Source organism: Nicrophorus vespilloides, unplaced genomic scaffold (assembly GCF_001412225.1).
Source record: "Nicrophorus vespilloides isolate i.1.1-1 unplaced genomic scaffold, Nicve_v1.0, whole genome shotgun sequence".
Classification (NCBI taxonomy): Eukaryota; Metazoa; Arthropoda; class Insecta; order Coleoptera; family Silphidae; genus Nicrophorus; species Nicrophorus vespilloides.
Genome location: NW_017097317.1, coordinates 54,651 through 72,206, shown reverse-complemented (window position 1 = coordinate 72,206; position 17,556 = coordinate 54,651). Strand labels below are relative to the sequence as shown.

General features: G+C 32.4%; 1 protein-coding gene across 3 annotated transcripts in view; it reads left to right on the top strand.

The window, feature by feature from the left end:
• LOC108559784 (lachesin-like) overlaps positions 1-12,389 on the top strand; it is a 65,440-nt gene extending 53,051 nt beyond the window's left edge. For all 3 annotated transcript variants that reach the window (XM_017917132.1, XM_017917130.1, XM_017917131.1), the window contains 7 exons: positions 2,000-2,106; positions 6,135-6,320; positions 7,865-8,057; positions 8,840-8,968; positions 9,027-9,146; positions 9,990-10,160; positions 11,644-12,389. In XM_017917132.1, coding sequence (XP_017772621.1) covers positions 2,000-2,106; positions 6,135-6,320; positions 7,865-8,057; positions 8,840-8,968; positions 9,027-9,146; positions 9,990-10,160; positions 11,644-11,897 — 1,160 coding nt within the window. In that variant the 3' untranslated portion in view covers positions 11,898-12,389. The remainder of the gene's footprint in view (positions 1-1,999; positions 2,107-6,134; positions 6,321-7,864; positions 8,058-8,839; positions 8,969-9,026; positions 9,147-9,989; positions 10,161-11,643) is intronic.
• Positions 12,390-17,556: the final 5,167 nt, after the last annotated feature.

The following is a 17,556-nucleotide window of genomic DNA, read 5'->3' as shown; positions in this document are numbered from 1 at the left end:
GGGAGGGAGAAGGACGAAGGGCGGACGGCGGCGACGGCTGGCTGAAGTGAGCTAATTTGAAAGAGTCCTCGGACCCGCGACTCACGAGCCGCGACCCGCGACAAACTGTTTTAACTCAAGTTTTAATAAGTTAAAGGATTAGCTTTAGGCAGTTGGTCGGCCCTTTTTTGTCTCTTCTTTTTTTCACATTTTTTTATTCATTCCTCTTCTTTCTATTAAGACACTGCCAGCTTTATGCATTAGAAATAAGGTCGCGCCATTTGAATCCCTCAAGAGGAAACAAAAAACGAAAAGCCCTTTTAAGCGCTCCGCAAAAAGAATAAATGAACATGAACTACTCTCAATCTCATATTTTCATATATACATTTTTCTTTGCGTTCCCTTTGGAATGTACTCATCTCAAATTATTCAATTTCACTTTTCGTGTTTATTTATTTATCTTTTAAATCAACTTAAAGTTTATTTTATTTCAATTTTCACCTAAATCTAACAAGCGCCAATAATTAAATTAAATATATTTAAGCATTCAATAAAACTTAGTAATTAACATGAACTACTTTTTATCTCATCTTTTCATATATCTTTGCAATGTTTAGTAGCTTCCTCTTTCTCTTCAAGCTTTTTTAACAAGTTTTGATCAAAACCTTAAAAATTTAAGAAAAAATTAATTCAACCACATACAAATTTTATAAGTATTTTATTAAATTTTTGCAATTACAACTTTCTTTTTTATTTGCGTTTGTTTCATTTATTTAGAATTTTTTAATGGTTAGTGATTCAATGAAAAACTTTTTATAAATATACTTAATTTTATTCATTTTTTAAAATTTACAAATTTTTCTTTCTAAATATTTCATTTTATTAAATATTATTTGAAATTTCAATCTAAATTTTCCAGACTCAAAAAAAATGTATGGTATCATTTGATTTTAATTAAAGTGTAAAGATTTCTTTTTCATTGTAACCTCATCAGACCAGGTAAAACTTAATATATTTTTCTATGTTATTTGTTCCACAAAAAAAATGTGTGTTAATAAATGTTATTGTTACTATATGTTTGATTAGTATATTTCTAAATGTTAATGCATTGTTGAATGTTAAACGACTTCTGTATATATTGTAATTTTGTTTAAAAAAAATAAGCCCATTGCATGCAATTAAAAAAAACTGTACTCATCTTTAAAAAAAAACATATTTACTTTTTTTTAGTAAACATTTTAGGTTCTACAAAATTTTATCGTGTTTATTTATTTATTTATTTCAAGTTGTTATTTCAGATCAAAAATAAATAATACACTGTGTAGTTTTCTTGTTTGTTTTTAATTGTAAATTCGGGATTTTTAAGAATTTCTGTTAATTTATTTAAGTTTGTTTTCCAAATTAATCGATGTTAATAAAAAAAACGCAAAAAACACAATAGATGTTCTTTTATTTTATCTATTATATTTAAGGCGTAAGAAAAGATTTTCGTGTAATTTAAGTTACTTATAAGATGGGCAAAGATGTGATGTTCAGGTAGATGTCAATCGATGTGCTTAGAGTGTTACAAAATACAGGCACAAAGTAACATCAATTACTATATATGTATGTTATTTGCACAATATCTATATGTACAGAGTTTCGTTGTATCCTCTCTTCTATTGTAGACCCTTTTCCAATAATTGTTTCGGTGGACTGAGTTCATGTTTGTCTGTTTGCACATTCCCTTTTACGAAAGTTTGTTACACTTGCTTTATATACCTAATTTCATAGAATGGCTTAGAACATGTTTTTTTTACGTAGCAAGCCTATGATTGGTCGTCTCCCCTTCCAAACTAGGCTAACAAACCCAACTGATTATTATTTCGTTCTGTAATGTTAAACGTTCCCGATGTACGTACACCGACTAACTTTTGCCCCCCAGTGATCGATTAGGGAGCACCCTGTATATTGAGGAACGTTGCGGAGAGAACGAGATACAGTTTTGGAGGTTGTTGCTGATTTTGATGTTTTGTCGCAGGTGTGGCCTACCAGCCCGAGTTTACAGAACCTATCGTTAATTTGACGATTCCCGTGGGAAGGGATGCCACGTTTCGATGTCTCGTACACCACCTGGGAGGATACAGAGTGAGTATAATATAATGAACGACCTACACCCAAATTCATATTTCACTTTCGACTCTATACATATACTTTCCAATCACATATATATTTCTATATATAAAAATTCAACATAAGTTTTTTGTAGAAAAAAAAAATGGTATTTCTGCCGCACCCTGTATATAAAAAGACCTATTTTAATTGATTCTAATAATATTATAAAAAAATGTCTGGTATATAAATTAATGTGGTATTATAAATAAATGTCTCTAATTGAGCATCAATCAAAAAATGCATTGTGTTTCTGTAGAAGGTTTATACAAATTTACCTCTTAGCTCAATATTTGTGAAGGACTTTAAACTGCTTTAAATTCAATTATTTATTTACCATAATGCTTTAATATAATATGAGAATAAAAATTTAATGATCAATCTCAACTCGGTTTATATAAATAGAATTAATTTTCTTTTATAAATATTAAAAAAAAATATAATAACATAAACATTTCACCGATATTTCATTTTATAGAGTATAAGTCAGTGGTTCTTAACCTTTTTTGTGACATGCCTCACCAAAGTCTATCTAAAATTATTTTGCCCTCATGTAACATATACATAATACGCCATAAGGTTGTAGGCCCGACGTTGGAAAACACTGGTATAAGTGAATTGTATTTCTACAGAAATATATATTAAGAAAAGAAGAAAAAATTAAGAAAGTCCCTTTATTTGGGTTTTCGATGGAGTCGTTCCGCTTCGAAGGTTTTATTGTTCCTTCAATACAGATGATGCAAATCCCTTCATTACGTAAAATTATTGACGGTCTATTAGCGACGGTTGCTCTGCCGTCTCTGTGTTTGAGCTTTTAGTTATTTCAGAGGCGAACTTTAAGAGATGTAGCGTTTAGGTTGGTAGTCGATCGATCGGACCTCGTGTGATGGCACAAAAACCTATTGTGGCATTCATGGCACGCTGTTATAATAATAGAAGGGGACCGAGTGCTACCAAGCTATGTCTGCGATATATAGCGTGTTACTGCTAATAACTGAAAATATTGGACGACGGTCAAAGAGGCGGCGACGTTCTGCGGGCACGCGACTACTGCTAGCACACTCTGCTTCTGATAAATTGACTTCATGAGAGCTCTCCAATCCGTTCTACCTGTTGCTTGCAGCTAAAAACAACACCAGATCTATCTATATATATACTTCATATATATATATACAGTGTATATACGTTTATGCAAATAAATTTATAGTCGTATTGCTGGCTGGATATGATCAATGCTCTTGAGGTTTTGAAACATTCTAAGTAGTCGAACGGTCAAAATGACCCGTGTCTGGACGCATCTGTGCACCATCAGCTGTCGGAGTTGATGAAGAGGTGGCGGCAGCTACCACCGTGGCAAAGAGCTTTTGGATACTACCAGCAGCAGGAGCGGCAGCAGCTTCGACGTATGTAATAATAGTGCAGATATGACAAATGGCCGAAAAGCGCCACAAACTTGGGATCATTTATAATACACACAGCTGTGGAGCATAGGTTGGACTCGTGACCGGTGGCCGCTAAGGCACATCCCATCATTTGGCAAACATCCCACACCTACAAGAAAACTTAAAAAAAAAGAGAAAATACTTACATATTTACTTCAAACTTTACAAAATACTATTGATAGAAATATAGCAAATTAATAGAGACTAACACTAATCAAACAAATAATACATACTTGAAGTACATCTTTATACGTAAATTATTAATAAGAATATAACAAAGACTTATAATAATTATAATTTTTTAATTACAAAAACAATTCAATATTGTACATATTTTGGTAAACATCTTTAATTAGATAAAATAAGAAAACTATCGAGAAAAGGGATATACAAATATTTACTATAAATTTTAATATATAAAATGGAGTATTAATTTATATAAACATAAATTGTTTATACGAGCTTTTTGATTTTATTTTTTTTTTTGCTCTATAAATATGTGGAAGTAATTGGATCTAGAACTGAAATTTGAGGTACGGATTTTCATGTAATAGGGAAATGTTGTCTTAATTGGACCATTACATAAGTTGTACCACTATTGTAACTAGACCGTCATAGAAAATGAACGTAATTTGGTAGACAACATAGATATAAAATTACATAGATTTCCTAATATTGATTATGTATTATGTATATAGCTAACAGTTTTTTTTTGTAATTTTACATCATTTTAATTTTAATATACATTTTTGCATTTAGGTGGTCCAAAATTGGCAACTTTTCTTCTAGATAACATATAAAGTAAAGATTATTTTGGTTCTTATAGAGCAAAAATTATAAATAAATGAACAACAAATTAATTAAATTCAAATGTTTGATTAAGATTTTGATAAATTTAAGATTGAATAATAGATAGATACGTCGAATACACTGATTAATTTCGGCAACAATGACTAATATGTGTATCCAGGTCCTAATAGAATAACACCATTCAATTCTACAATTAATTAGTGCTAATTGCTATTGACGCTTCGATACACCCAAATCTTGTTGACTGTTAAACTAATAAATTTTCCAGGACAATTGATTACCTGTGTCTCTTAATTGAATGAACAAATAATGTAATCAACAAGTGATGGCACGAAACTACATTCATCTATGTATTAGAGAAATCATCTTATTATTAAAATCGCATTTTTTTACAACTTATAATTTCTTATAGGATGTATTAAATTTAATATTAGTTAATACAACATGATAAAAAATATGAAATGCCATGATTGCCAAAAATCTTCTAACCGGTAAAACAAATTATGAACACATTTGTAGAAAATTATGTGTACTGGATTGTTATTACTTCAACTACTTGAATAATCAATTATACCAACAATTAGGAAATGCCACAAGTACTCTGGAACATGCAGTGAAATCGTTTTCTTAGAGTCGATTGTATATGGTGAAAACTGTTATGTAATATTTTGATAAATTTTACTTTATTTACTTGAAAAATAAGTGATCCAAAGGATTGCGTAATGGGCAAGAAATATAGTAAAAAAAATATATTTAGAGTTAGTTTTTGCATAGAATCTTATAAGCTTTGTTGTATAAATACAGAAATAATTATTGTAAAGTTGATAATTATAAAGGTTAATGATTACTTATATGCTGTATACTTAACGAAAAGTAGTTAGGTTTTTGTTTGTTTAAGAAGGAAATATAATAGGAACAAACCACTAACGACCAAAGCTTTTCTACTTTAGAACTCATAGTTAACTAATGTTTACTAGTATTTAATAGTTCAGAGAAGGATCCGCATAGTTTTTTTTATCCGTATACGAAACAAGCAAGTGTGTTTGTATCAGAGCAGGCGTTCCGTATGCTCCCTTTAATTACGACCAAAGCTGTACAACACGATGTTGTATAAGCTTTAAAAGTGAATTATGCTCCCTCTCTAATAACAGGCTGCACGCGTGCAACAAAAGCCGACACAAATGTTTGCACACTTCACATCAAACAATGAAATGTGTTGCATCAATCGGACCTGTAGGAAAGAGCAACAAAAAAATAAAAATAGTGATCAATTTCAGGTACCTTTTTCTAGAGAGACGCTGCTTGTCTTTTATTTTCCTGTTTTCTTTTCATTTGTTTCATCTGCTCGGTCCTCCTGCTAAGATCAATAATGTGCATCCAAGGATCAACCTTACGCGTTTTCTCGCTTTGCACTCAAGGACCATTTATTGATTCTCCTCTCTTCACACATTTATCTAGTTTATAGGATAGAAGTGTTATTTGTTTGTAATTAACTTGCTAATCAATCCATGCATAAGATTAGTATTAAATGCTTTAGATTTTGTAGTGGCGAGGGGAGGATTTAGATAAAATTGAAATACGGTTGAGGAACGTGTGTTTATTGATTCGGAAAAGCGTCTTTCAATATCTCGAGTGCATTGATATTTCATTTGGCGCGTGTGTTGATCCCGAACACGCAGATGTCCCGTGGATGGTCGTGCTGCATACCAAACAGTTGCGAACAACTGTTACAACACTTATCTTCTGTTCTAGGTTGGCTGGGTAAAGGCTGACACCAAAGCTATCCAGGCTATACACGACCATGTCATCACCCATAATCCGCGAGTCGGCGTTTCTCACACGGACCATACCACCTGGAACCTGCACATCAAGAACATCCAAGAAGAAGACCGCGGTCAGTACATGTGCCAGATCAACACCGATCCAATGAAGAGTCAGGTGAGTGTGCAACAAGTGTATTACAATTACACAAAATTTGCTTAGGTTTTTTTTTTGTTTTTGTTCGGTTGTCACCGAAATTTGATTAACTCCTGGATGAAGCGGTGAATTGGGAGATGGCAAGACCCACCAGAAGGTCGATTTCCAATCACATCGGTGTGCTCGTTTAATTATACGAAGCGTATGTTTGACTTGGGAGTTGAGCGCTTCCAAAACATCCAACTTTATATTTGGGTCTGCAGGCTAGACTCTGTTAACGTTCCTAATGAAAGGGCTAGAGAACCAATCACCGGTTAAACTCATCAATTAGATTGTTATGTGTACTATTTCAAATGCAATCTTCCTATACCTTCTACGCCCAGTGGTAACGATCATCGTTATTATTATTATTATGATTATTATATGAAGTTGCGAAGCGAAGGACGTGGACTGGTGGCCCTTGTGCGGCAATTGTCTCTTCTTAAATTCAATTAATTTATTCTAAAACTTTATTCTTGTTTGGGAATCGGAATTAATTTCATTATGCGATGGCCGGGGTAATCCGAGACAAATTGATGGAAATTCCGTTCCAGATATGCCACGGCGTTCAGTCGACAAACTAAATTTCTCTTAAATTATATTAATTATATATAAATTGAGAACAGTAATGGGACTGACCAGACCTAGTTTGTCGTTTAACCGCAGGTGCAATACTGCGTTTAACAATTGTAGTATTATTATCTAAATGCTTACTAACTTTATTGATCTATTCAATTATATATTAGAATATTTCAATAAACAGAATATATGACATTTCTTTCTTTTAAAACTTTTGATTAAATGAAGAAAAACATTTCAAAATATTTCAACTAATAAAATATTTTACATTTATGATTTTTTTTGTCGTCTTTCGATTTTCTTAAACACTATTTTAGTATTCGTACTTTTCCTTTTCTAATTTTACTATTATTGGTTTTTTAATGTTTTAATTATAATGAAGACAAATATTTTAATCATATAATTATTTTTCAAAAAATATATTAAATTACTTATTATTACTTTAATTATTTCACAAATTGAAAAAGGTAAATGAATTTATTAAAGTACAATTTCTATTGCATACGAAGATTGTTACAAACTGTTCCATTTATAGTAGAGATTATCACAACCACAATAGGAAGAAACATGTTAATATAAATTGAAAATATAAAGTTGGTGCGTTTCGCAGACTTCTACTCCCACGCCAAATCTTACATTACACTTTCAGCGAAAATTTCCATGGTTTTTTATAATAATATTCTTTTTTGGTTTTCATGTAATTATTGGGTTGTTCTAAATACGGTTGAGATGGTCAATAGGTTTTAACAATTCTGATAAATTTAAGCATCGTCATTAGTACTTAGCGAAAATCGACACATATTTTAAGAAAAACGCAATATTTTTGACTTTACATCGAAAGGAATAATTGAGGACATGTTCTTAATATTCCTTATTTTATAAAAGCTTTATATAATGTTCTAACGTAATTAGGTTGCGGATAGTATGTTATTTATTTTATGTTACAGCTCGGAGTCCTGGAAGTGGTAGTGCCTCCTGATTTCGTAGCTGAGGAAACATCCGGTGACATCATGGTGCCCGAAGGCGGGCTTGTGAAGCTGACTTGCAAAGCCTACGGTCATCCAGAACCGCACGTTCAATGGCGCAGAGAAGATGGCAACCATATCATCATCAAGGAGCCCTCAGGACTCCGAACCAAAGGTACTGTTCGCCTGTATCGCGATTAATATCGTTGCAAAGAGAAGCTTGCTCTCACCAATACATAAGATGCCCTCCTCCACTATATATATATTTTTTTTGAAAGCTAACAATAGCCATTATTGTGCCGTCGTCGTAAGTATATTGCTTTGCTAAGATCAATGGAGGCGGCGAGTCGGCCCCGAGCAAGGAGCGATAGCGAATGCGAAAAGCACGGCACGGTCATCTAGATGCAACTACACTCCAGAGGCCCCCGAGGCGCTTCCACCCATACCCCATACCGCAACAACAGTTTCCATCCCCTCGCGCACCAATAAAATAAATAGCAAAGTCAGAGGAAGAGAGGGCAACCAAAAAAAACATCTACACATATATATCTATATATGTGAAAGCCTTTTGGAAGAATCAGCTCGATGCTGTAACGTGTCGTTATTCGGTCATAAACGCGATTCGATTTCCGCGGCGGGCCACAATTGGGGAAGCCGTTAATATGACTGAGGGCCCGTAGGTATGAAGAATTAGACCGCCAGTTATCGATCCCGGGAATTCCCGTTTACATACGTAATGATATCTCAACTTTATAGCATAAGTAGTTTGGATTCCCCACATTCGTTTCGCGGATCCCGACTTTCCTCGTAATCTGTTGGTTTAGCATTAGGTTACACACACACTTACACGCACACTCTAGAACATATATGTGCACAAATACTTAGACACACGTATCAGGGAAAACGAGAAATATCGCTTATCGCATTGTAAAGGGCTATTCCTTGTTGTTGTTGCAGTGCTGTTGTATCAGGGCGAGTTGCTACGCCTCGTTAGGATATCCCGATCAGAGATGGGGGCTTACATGTGTATCGCATCGAACGGCATCCCTCCGACTGTCAGCAAACGCATCATGGTTAACGTTCATTGTAAATATACCAAGGCGTCCCACAAAGCGTCGTAGCTATGATTAACCTTTGTTTCTAGTTCACCCAGTGATCCAAGTACCAAACCAGCTTGTCGGTGCCCCGCTGGCCACCGACGTCACCCTCGAGTGCTTCGTAGAAGCTTCCCCAAGGGCCATCAACTACTGGGTCAAAAAAACAGGTTTACTTTTATTGCAATTTATTTTATACACTACTATTTAACATCATGGTACATTTAACGTGACAACTACAGTTATCCCCAAAACAAGAATTAATTACAAATATTTTGAAGTTTATATTACATATAGCAGTTTCGCAATTATTATTAAGTTACCATAAGTGGCGGATATGGCCATTAGAGCAAATTTAATACGATTCTAAAAGATCTAAAGGGTTGTTTTAAATTGTTTTTTTTTTATAAAATTACATGTCAACAATTGTCAGCATAGAGAACAGAAGAGCTATGCTATCCGACTTCTATGAGTTTTGCTTTTCATTTGCATCGGAATGCGGGTTCCGTCTATATGGCAATGTTCAATTATATCCATCAGAGCCTCCTCCCCCCTAACATGTGGATGTGTGCGGTTTTTTTTCTATTTAAATAAACTCCTAATTAAAACGCGCTTTATGCCAGCCGCTAACAGATCGGGTTTCAATTAAAAGCGCATAATCGTGTTTGTGGCCGAAGTGAGTTATTATCATGGTGCCGATCATCGTCATCATCAACAACATCATCATCATCATCATTGCTACTAGTCCGGCAGTCGATACGATCATCATGAATTATGGCCCACAAAAGCCTCCCCCCATTTAAATCGGATGCATGCATGGAAACGGACGTGACGCATTAAGAATTAGCTGCGAGATAGAATTAAGTGCCGCTTCATTAATCATTCGGCAGGAAGTTTTCGTCGGCCGCTCCTGCTGCGATGTTTGTCCTGATGTTATCATCCTTACAAAAAAGAAACTCGAAAATGAAAAGAAAAAAAAACACGTCATCACGTCAATATCCCTATGTTCGCAGGAGAAATGGTGATCACCAGCAGTAAATACGAAGTCGAAATCATCTACAAGTCCATGTTCGAGGTCAGGATGACCTTGATGGTACGTAACCTTGAACTGGAAGACATCGGCACATTCAAATGCATTGCTAAGAATTCTATTGGCGAAGTTGAGAGCAGCATCCGCATTTACGGTGAGTTCCCAAACAAAACTATATTCTTCTTAATTAATTAACTATTTTTTTCAAAGTAATATAAAAATTGGGTTACTATAATAATAATTCAGGTAAAAAATGTGAAATAGATACTGCATCGATTATTATCCAAATTTTAATTAACAAGAATCTCGACTTTGTATATCAAAACTGGAGACAGATTTTTCTCAATTTTCATTATAAACTATAAAAAAAATAAGAGGAGCGGAAATCTGAGACTTAAGGCTGTTTTAACTAAGGAACAGCGTGTTAATTAATATTACAATATTCTTAATTAATATTCTCGAGGAGGTGGAAAACTGGAAAATATAATAATTATGCGACGTAGATGCAGATATTAACGAGACTTTATAATTACTTACCTGTTTTAATCTGATTAGTAACTATAAGTAACTCAAATATACCAGGTGTTTATACTATAATAAATATTTCAATTAAAATACTTTTTTTTTTAAATTTATTGAATTATTGTATCAAATATACTTGTCTACTATTTAATAAATTTAAGATATTTTTACGTTACTGCATCCTAATTGCATTTTATAATGGGTAATGGAAAACAAGATACTTGGAAAGTATAGTCTAGTGAGCAGACGGCTTAAAATTACAGCGTTTATAATCGGCTTAACTTAATCAATACATTCGTATGCTTTTAATCTTGTATTTAAAAAAAAATAAACATGAAATTTACTTAAGAGACGTGAACGTAGCTGTTGCCTTTTTTGTAATTTTAAAAAAAAATGTTTACTGCTATTATCCTACAATGAAATGTTATTATTTAATATAGTTATAATTTAAGAGTTGAAAACATGTTTTGTGTTGTAAAAAAGGAATGTTATAGCACTAGAACATTTTTATATGTATAATGTTTATATTTAAAATAATATCTCTAGTTCGACTAATAGTTTGATTTTTTTAAGAAAATGTTGTTATATAAATGAGTGAGTCAAATCCATAAAAAAACATGTTTAATTTTTATGTTTTTTAGCAAAAATATCCAATTTGAATTATTTTATGAATTCATCAAAAAAAATGTTTAATGTTTATGTTTCTTAAAAAAATCTCTAGTTTGAATAATCTAATGATATTTAAAAAATGTCCTAATACAAATGAATGAACGTTTTATCAATTTTATTAATGAATATATAAAAAAACATGTTCAATGTTTATGTTTCCTAAAAAATCTCCACTCAGCCTAATCATGTGATTCTTAAAAAATATGTTGTAATGACTGAATTAAGTCCAATAATTATTTACATAGAAACATGTTTTAATGTTTTTTTTTAAGATCTCATATTCAGTGATTTATAATAGAAATTTGTTGTAATAACAATGAACTAGTGAAATATATCAAATGAAGGACAAATCTTTATGATTAAAGCTTGAAAAAATATTATATTTTTTTTATTGTTCGTGGATGATGGCTCACGTTGCGTCTGTTGTCGGCGTTGTTGTTTTGCAGAAATCCCTGGACCGACAAAAATCTACAGCCCACCGGAAGACATGGAGGAAGGAGACGAAGAAAAGTTGGGATCCGCGGAGCGCGACGGCCGCCGCCTGGATCGTGGTAAACTCCAGAATACTGCTACAGCATTAGCTCCACGGGACACCCAAAGGAGCGTCATCGACGACAACTCGGCGCGCATCTCTAGCCCAATGATCCTGATCACTATCCTCTTAGCTGCATTCCTCATCTTCATCCCTTTGGCGATATAAATCCCCTCTCCGGGTAAAACGACTCCCTATTTGTGTAGTGACAATAACATGTTCCCTTTACGTTTCCGTCTCCCAACTCTCGATTCCATCGTAGGATATGAATAATGCTGCTGGTTTCAACCCTGAATCTCAATCTTTCACTCACCCAAACTCTATCTCTATCTTTGTCTATCTGTATTTCCCCTCTATGTAACTATATCTATATATAGACGTTAATAATATGTATTATCAATATAAACAAGTATAATTATAATTGTATATGGCGTTGCCAATTATAGCTTCAGGATGCATGGATTGAGCGAAGGATCTGCTGTGGTATTGCGAGGAACTGATGAGAGAGACCGTACGGTTTGTTGCCTTAAATGTATATGTATAACTGGAATCATAGATTCGAGGTATATTAGAATGGGTATACCCATTTTCTTTAGAAAAATACTGTTTATGGAATATATATAAAAAAAAGTATAATTCATAAAATAATTCACACACAAGAGCAAGAAGAAACAAATATTATTATATGAATATACTATATCTATATTATATGTTATATATTACTATTATCTAAGTCTATTGTTCGCTGCATAAACCTTATATATGAATATGTATGTATATGGGGTCCAAACGTATATATATACATAAACATATATATCTATATTTAATCTGATGATATAATACATAATAACGAATTACTCCCTCTGGATGGAAAATAAATCGGTGTAAAATAATTCCCAGTGCGTTAATTTACTGACAATCCCCCATCACTCTCCTTTACGCTCAACCAATTATTGGCAATTACGGTGAATTCTGATATGGAATTGATACAGCGCGACTAGTATTTACTTACTAATGCTTTGCAAATAATTGTATGTACTTTAACCAATTGAAATACATTGCATCAAGAATATCAACTCAATTTGACATTGTTTTTTTTTTCAAATAATTTTATAGTTTGAATGAAATAATTAATATAATTGATAATTTAACATTTATTAATGAAAATGAAACAATACTAAGGTACACTGCTTCATATAATAAAAAAAAACAACACAAGCGATTTGACGAAAGGTGATTTACGTAAACAAAATTACGAAAAAAAATACAAATAAAAAAATAAAAATTAAAAATAACACATTTTTCTCAAACAGACAAAAAAAAATGTAATTAATTTCAGTGATAGATGTGAAGAGTAAAATTTTCAGCTAAGTATATATTTAGATTTATTAGTGTACATGAAAATAAGCAAATATTTACATTTCAAAATGTTCTAAATTTTATAATCAAAATTTAAATAATTATTTCTGCTTTTACGTATCTAATTACGTATTACGCACACTTTGTAATATTTTTTTTTCTAAATTATATTATTTGGTCATTTTCCTTATTTCATATATGCATCAAGGTAATCAGGTAAGAACCACAGGTAAATTCCATAGACGAGAAAGAGTATGTACTTATATATTAATATTATTTTTTATTACTAACTAAACAAAATGAATTATTTTTTAATTGAAATTTTAATTTTTTTAATTTTTATTGTTAAATTTATATTAGTTTCTTAAGTAGAATAAATATTTTGTGCAGTAACAAAAATATTTGGAAAAATTCTCATTTTTTTTCTTCTATTATACTTTTTGAGACAACATTAGTGTCGTGTTTTCAATTAAATCTAGATATTATTAACTATTTTTTAGTATTTGGAAAAAAAAAACTTAAATTTGTTACAATTTTCATGAATTAAACTTTAATTTTCATCTATTGTCTTTCATATTTCTTGTCATAGTTATTGAATTTATGAGTGGATTGTTAAAGTTTCCATTAAAAAAAGTAAAGCTAAGATTATTAATTTGATGGTATTAATTTGCTTGAACAACATTTTTCACGCTTGTCTCAAGAAAGCAGTATGAAAAAAATAAGAACACGAGACGAACGAACTGCGTCGACGACATTTTTTCATTATAGGAATATTTACAATTATTTTTTGTTATTTTTTATCGACGCGCACAACATCGTCTTTTTACGCGTTTCCCATCTAAATGCACATTTTATATATAGAACAAATATTTTTTCCCTTTCTTCAGTTCCTCCCTTGAGCAAAACCCCGCATCTGGCGAGCCGGGGGTCGTTATATAATGCATAGCATATTTTAATTAGACGGCTACCAAGGAATCTGATGGTAATTTCAGGATCTGGCGGAAAGGCGCGCAACCATCTGACGAGACTTTATTACAGCTACTTAGATAAATGGCTGCTAAATGGGCAGATACCCCGTAATGCGTGGCGTGGCGCACCCCGAGTTTCCACAATTTGCGAAGCCGGGAAAGCGAGTCGCGCGAGGAAATGTGTTGCACGCAGCATTCATCATCGAGCGATACCACGGAACCGGCATAAATCTGTGCAAAAAGACAACCCCCGCTACCGTTCCACCCGTTTTGTACCCACCGAAGATCGCATGGCAAAAAAAAAGTCATCTATAAGTTTTGGCATCGCTTTCAGGTATTTTTCAGACGTAATTTCCTATGCAGGAGACTGTGCGCGCGCCCTGAAAGAATCTTGAAAAAAAAATTAACAAAATAAAAATCATTCTAAAAATTATTTTATACAAAGAAAACTCAAAGTAGAAAAGTTCTAAAAGTAATATTTTTATTAAGATAAATTTATCTATAGAAATGTACATATTAATTATTATAATTAAATCAAATTATCTAATTTAAATTAATTAATTAATATACTTTTTTTTCGTCTTTTATATAAAAATTAACATATTTAATTTTGATGAAAACCACTCAAAAAGTATATTAATCTTTATATTTTATTTAAATTGCTTCTTATAGATACATTTTTGGAATGGAATTCTTTTGAAAGCGTAAAAGTTTGGTATGGATTTTTACAAGATGCATATTGAATTTTGAATGATTGTTAAATAAAGTGGGAAATAATTTCCCGAGAAATGCAAGCTAAATTGTATGTTTTCGGACGAGGTAAAACAATAGTTCTACTTTAACTAAGGTTTGATCGATCCGTTTTCTCAATGTAAGTATGAGCTAGAGTGCAGAAACATAATTCATTATTAACCAACTAAATTTTGCTTGCGCTGCTTCGTAGATGTATTTGTGAGATAAAAAACAGTTTACTGATATACCCAAGCTTAGTTTAATTTGAACTCCAATTAAGCGAGTCAGGCTGTATCTTTCCGACGACGACATTCTTAAAAAAAATACTTGAAACTTAGTTTGACATTAAGTGTGGAGAATGTTTGTTGAACTGTAATTAAAAACAAAACATATACATTTCAAGTTAATAGATTTAGTTTAACATTCATAGAACTGAAAAATTAAGGATTTTTTTTAAATGTAGAATAATTTGATAATTACAATAATTTTTCAAAGATCAATTAAAACACAAAAAATAAATTTAATAATAATTAATTGCATTTAATTAATTTAATTAATAATCAAATTAATTAAATTAATATATTTAATGTTTGTATTTGTTTATTTTTTTAAATAGTTAAAATTGAGGGAGGTAGAGATATTGAAGTTTTTAGAAAGGATTTAAGGGTTTGGGAAAGTTATCTTCTATTTAAAGGATTACAGAGAGGTTTATTTACGTGTCGGATTTTAGTGATTTATAGTTTACTTTTGAACATATGTTGTTTACAGAATCGTAATTGAAATTCTCATATATAAGAAATAGAATTGAAACTGAAAAATGTTGATGGAACTATATATATTTATTTGTAGGCTTTAAAAACAATAGATTATAGTTTAGTTTAACGGAAAAGTGTACGTTCATATGAACATTATGTATGGTAGTGCGAATTTTTTGTTTAGGAAAATAATGAGTTTATAATATCAATCACTATTAAGAAGTAGGTTGCGATTTATAGTAAATGATGTCGATTATACGGAAAAGTGTACGTTCATGTAAACGTTGTTTACGGTTGTAGCATAATTTGCATATGTACTTATTGTGTACGTAAATAGAGCGTCGACTTAATAAAGTAGGATATGAAGAATATTTGTTGAATTATGTTAATTTTGAAAAAATAGTCTTTACACTTTGATGTAGATTTCATTGGGAATATCAAGTAATGGAGTGGAAATGTTGTAACTTTGTTTGGATGCAGGTGTAGTTATAAAGGCGCAATGATTTTCATAACTAAACGTATATAAGAGTCGAGGATCGTGTCGGAGGAGTTTGTGGAGGAAGAATCTATAATTGGCCGTCGCAAGGGTCGAGGGGTGTCGGTGAGGAGTCCCATTGTCCGTGCGCGGAAAAGGGCGTCTGGAGGCTGGAGGATTGAGGATGGTAGATGGTCTGGTACCGTTTTCGGGCCTTGGGCCGCGGGGCGTGCATAATGCGGCGTATATCAAGATGACAATTCCTGCCTTTCAACTCGCCATATTTAATAGCTGCTCATTCATTGACGGAGAAAGGCCGTGACAAAGCCGCGTGTCTCTCAATACATTAATCGTTAATCGGCAGGGCTCCCGCTGCATCTCCCCCACAACCCTGAACGAACAAAGGGTCCCTGATCTATAAAGATGGGCCGTTCTTCACCAATTTCTCAGCTACATTTACCCCGAAATGTGTGCTGAATAGGACGTGCGACTGCGGCCACCGTAGATTTACCAGACTCCTGGCTCCTATCCAGTTGTGAAGATAACACCTGCAGCCTGAAAACAGAAAACCGCTAACAGCGAAACACCGGCCCTTCCGACTTCCCGTCACTGCCCCACTAATCAGCCTAATCTCTCAACGCCCTTCGATTTATCGATTGCGCCTTTCCACCAACCGCCTCATTTAAATAATGAAATGCAAATTACATAATTCGCTTTATCCCGGATGGATAATTAGAAGATTGCTCCGACCTTCGACCGCAACCATCGACATATCTCCCATAAGTCTACAACACTCACGTGTTTCCATTCTATCCTCAGTTTTATTTGCAAACCTATTACCATTAACGACAAGTACTAACTTCTAATGATCCACTCGACCTCAATCGATTTCAACATCTTAACTAACAATTGATTAACTCTTTATTCAAACACGCAATACTATACATATTCTAACTGTTATAACACATTCATCAGATCTTAATAATAAACTTTTATACTTCCATTTTATTGTTTCGAATACACATTCATACATTTGTAAATTATCATTTTTTCAAGATGTTTAAGTTCGAAATGACAAAAAAATATTATGTTTAATGAGTATATTTTATTTGTTTAGCTGTGATCGCACAGAAATTAACTGTTTGTCCAATTTACATGTCCATTTCACATATAATTATTTTAATCGGATTATTAGCATAAATATGACTCATTAGAGAACAACGTTAATTATGTTGAGCACAAAATCAATATGTGCATTAATAGATATTAGTTTTTTTTTAATAGAATATTTTTTTTTATACAAATTTGCTGTCCCATTATTATATAACAAATGTCAATTATTTTTCATTTGATTTACCTAACTTATTACTTAACTTAACATATGTATTAATATTTGCTATTCTTTTGATATTTGAGAAAAATAAATTATTTATTGTTGCAATTATTGTTTCATTTCCTTCAATTATTTTCATCATATTCCTGCAAAATAATTTACTTCAAATACGAAAAGTGTGAAAATTAATAAAATAGTTTAAGCA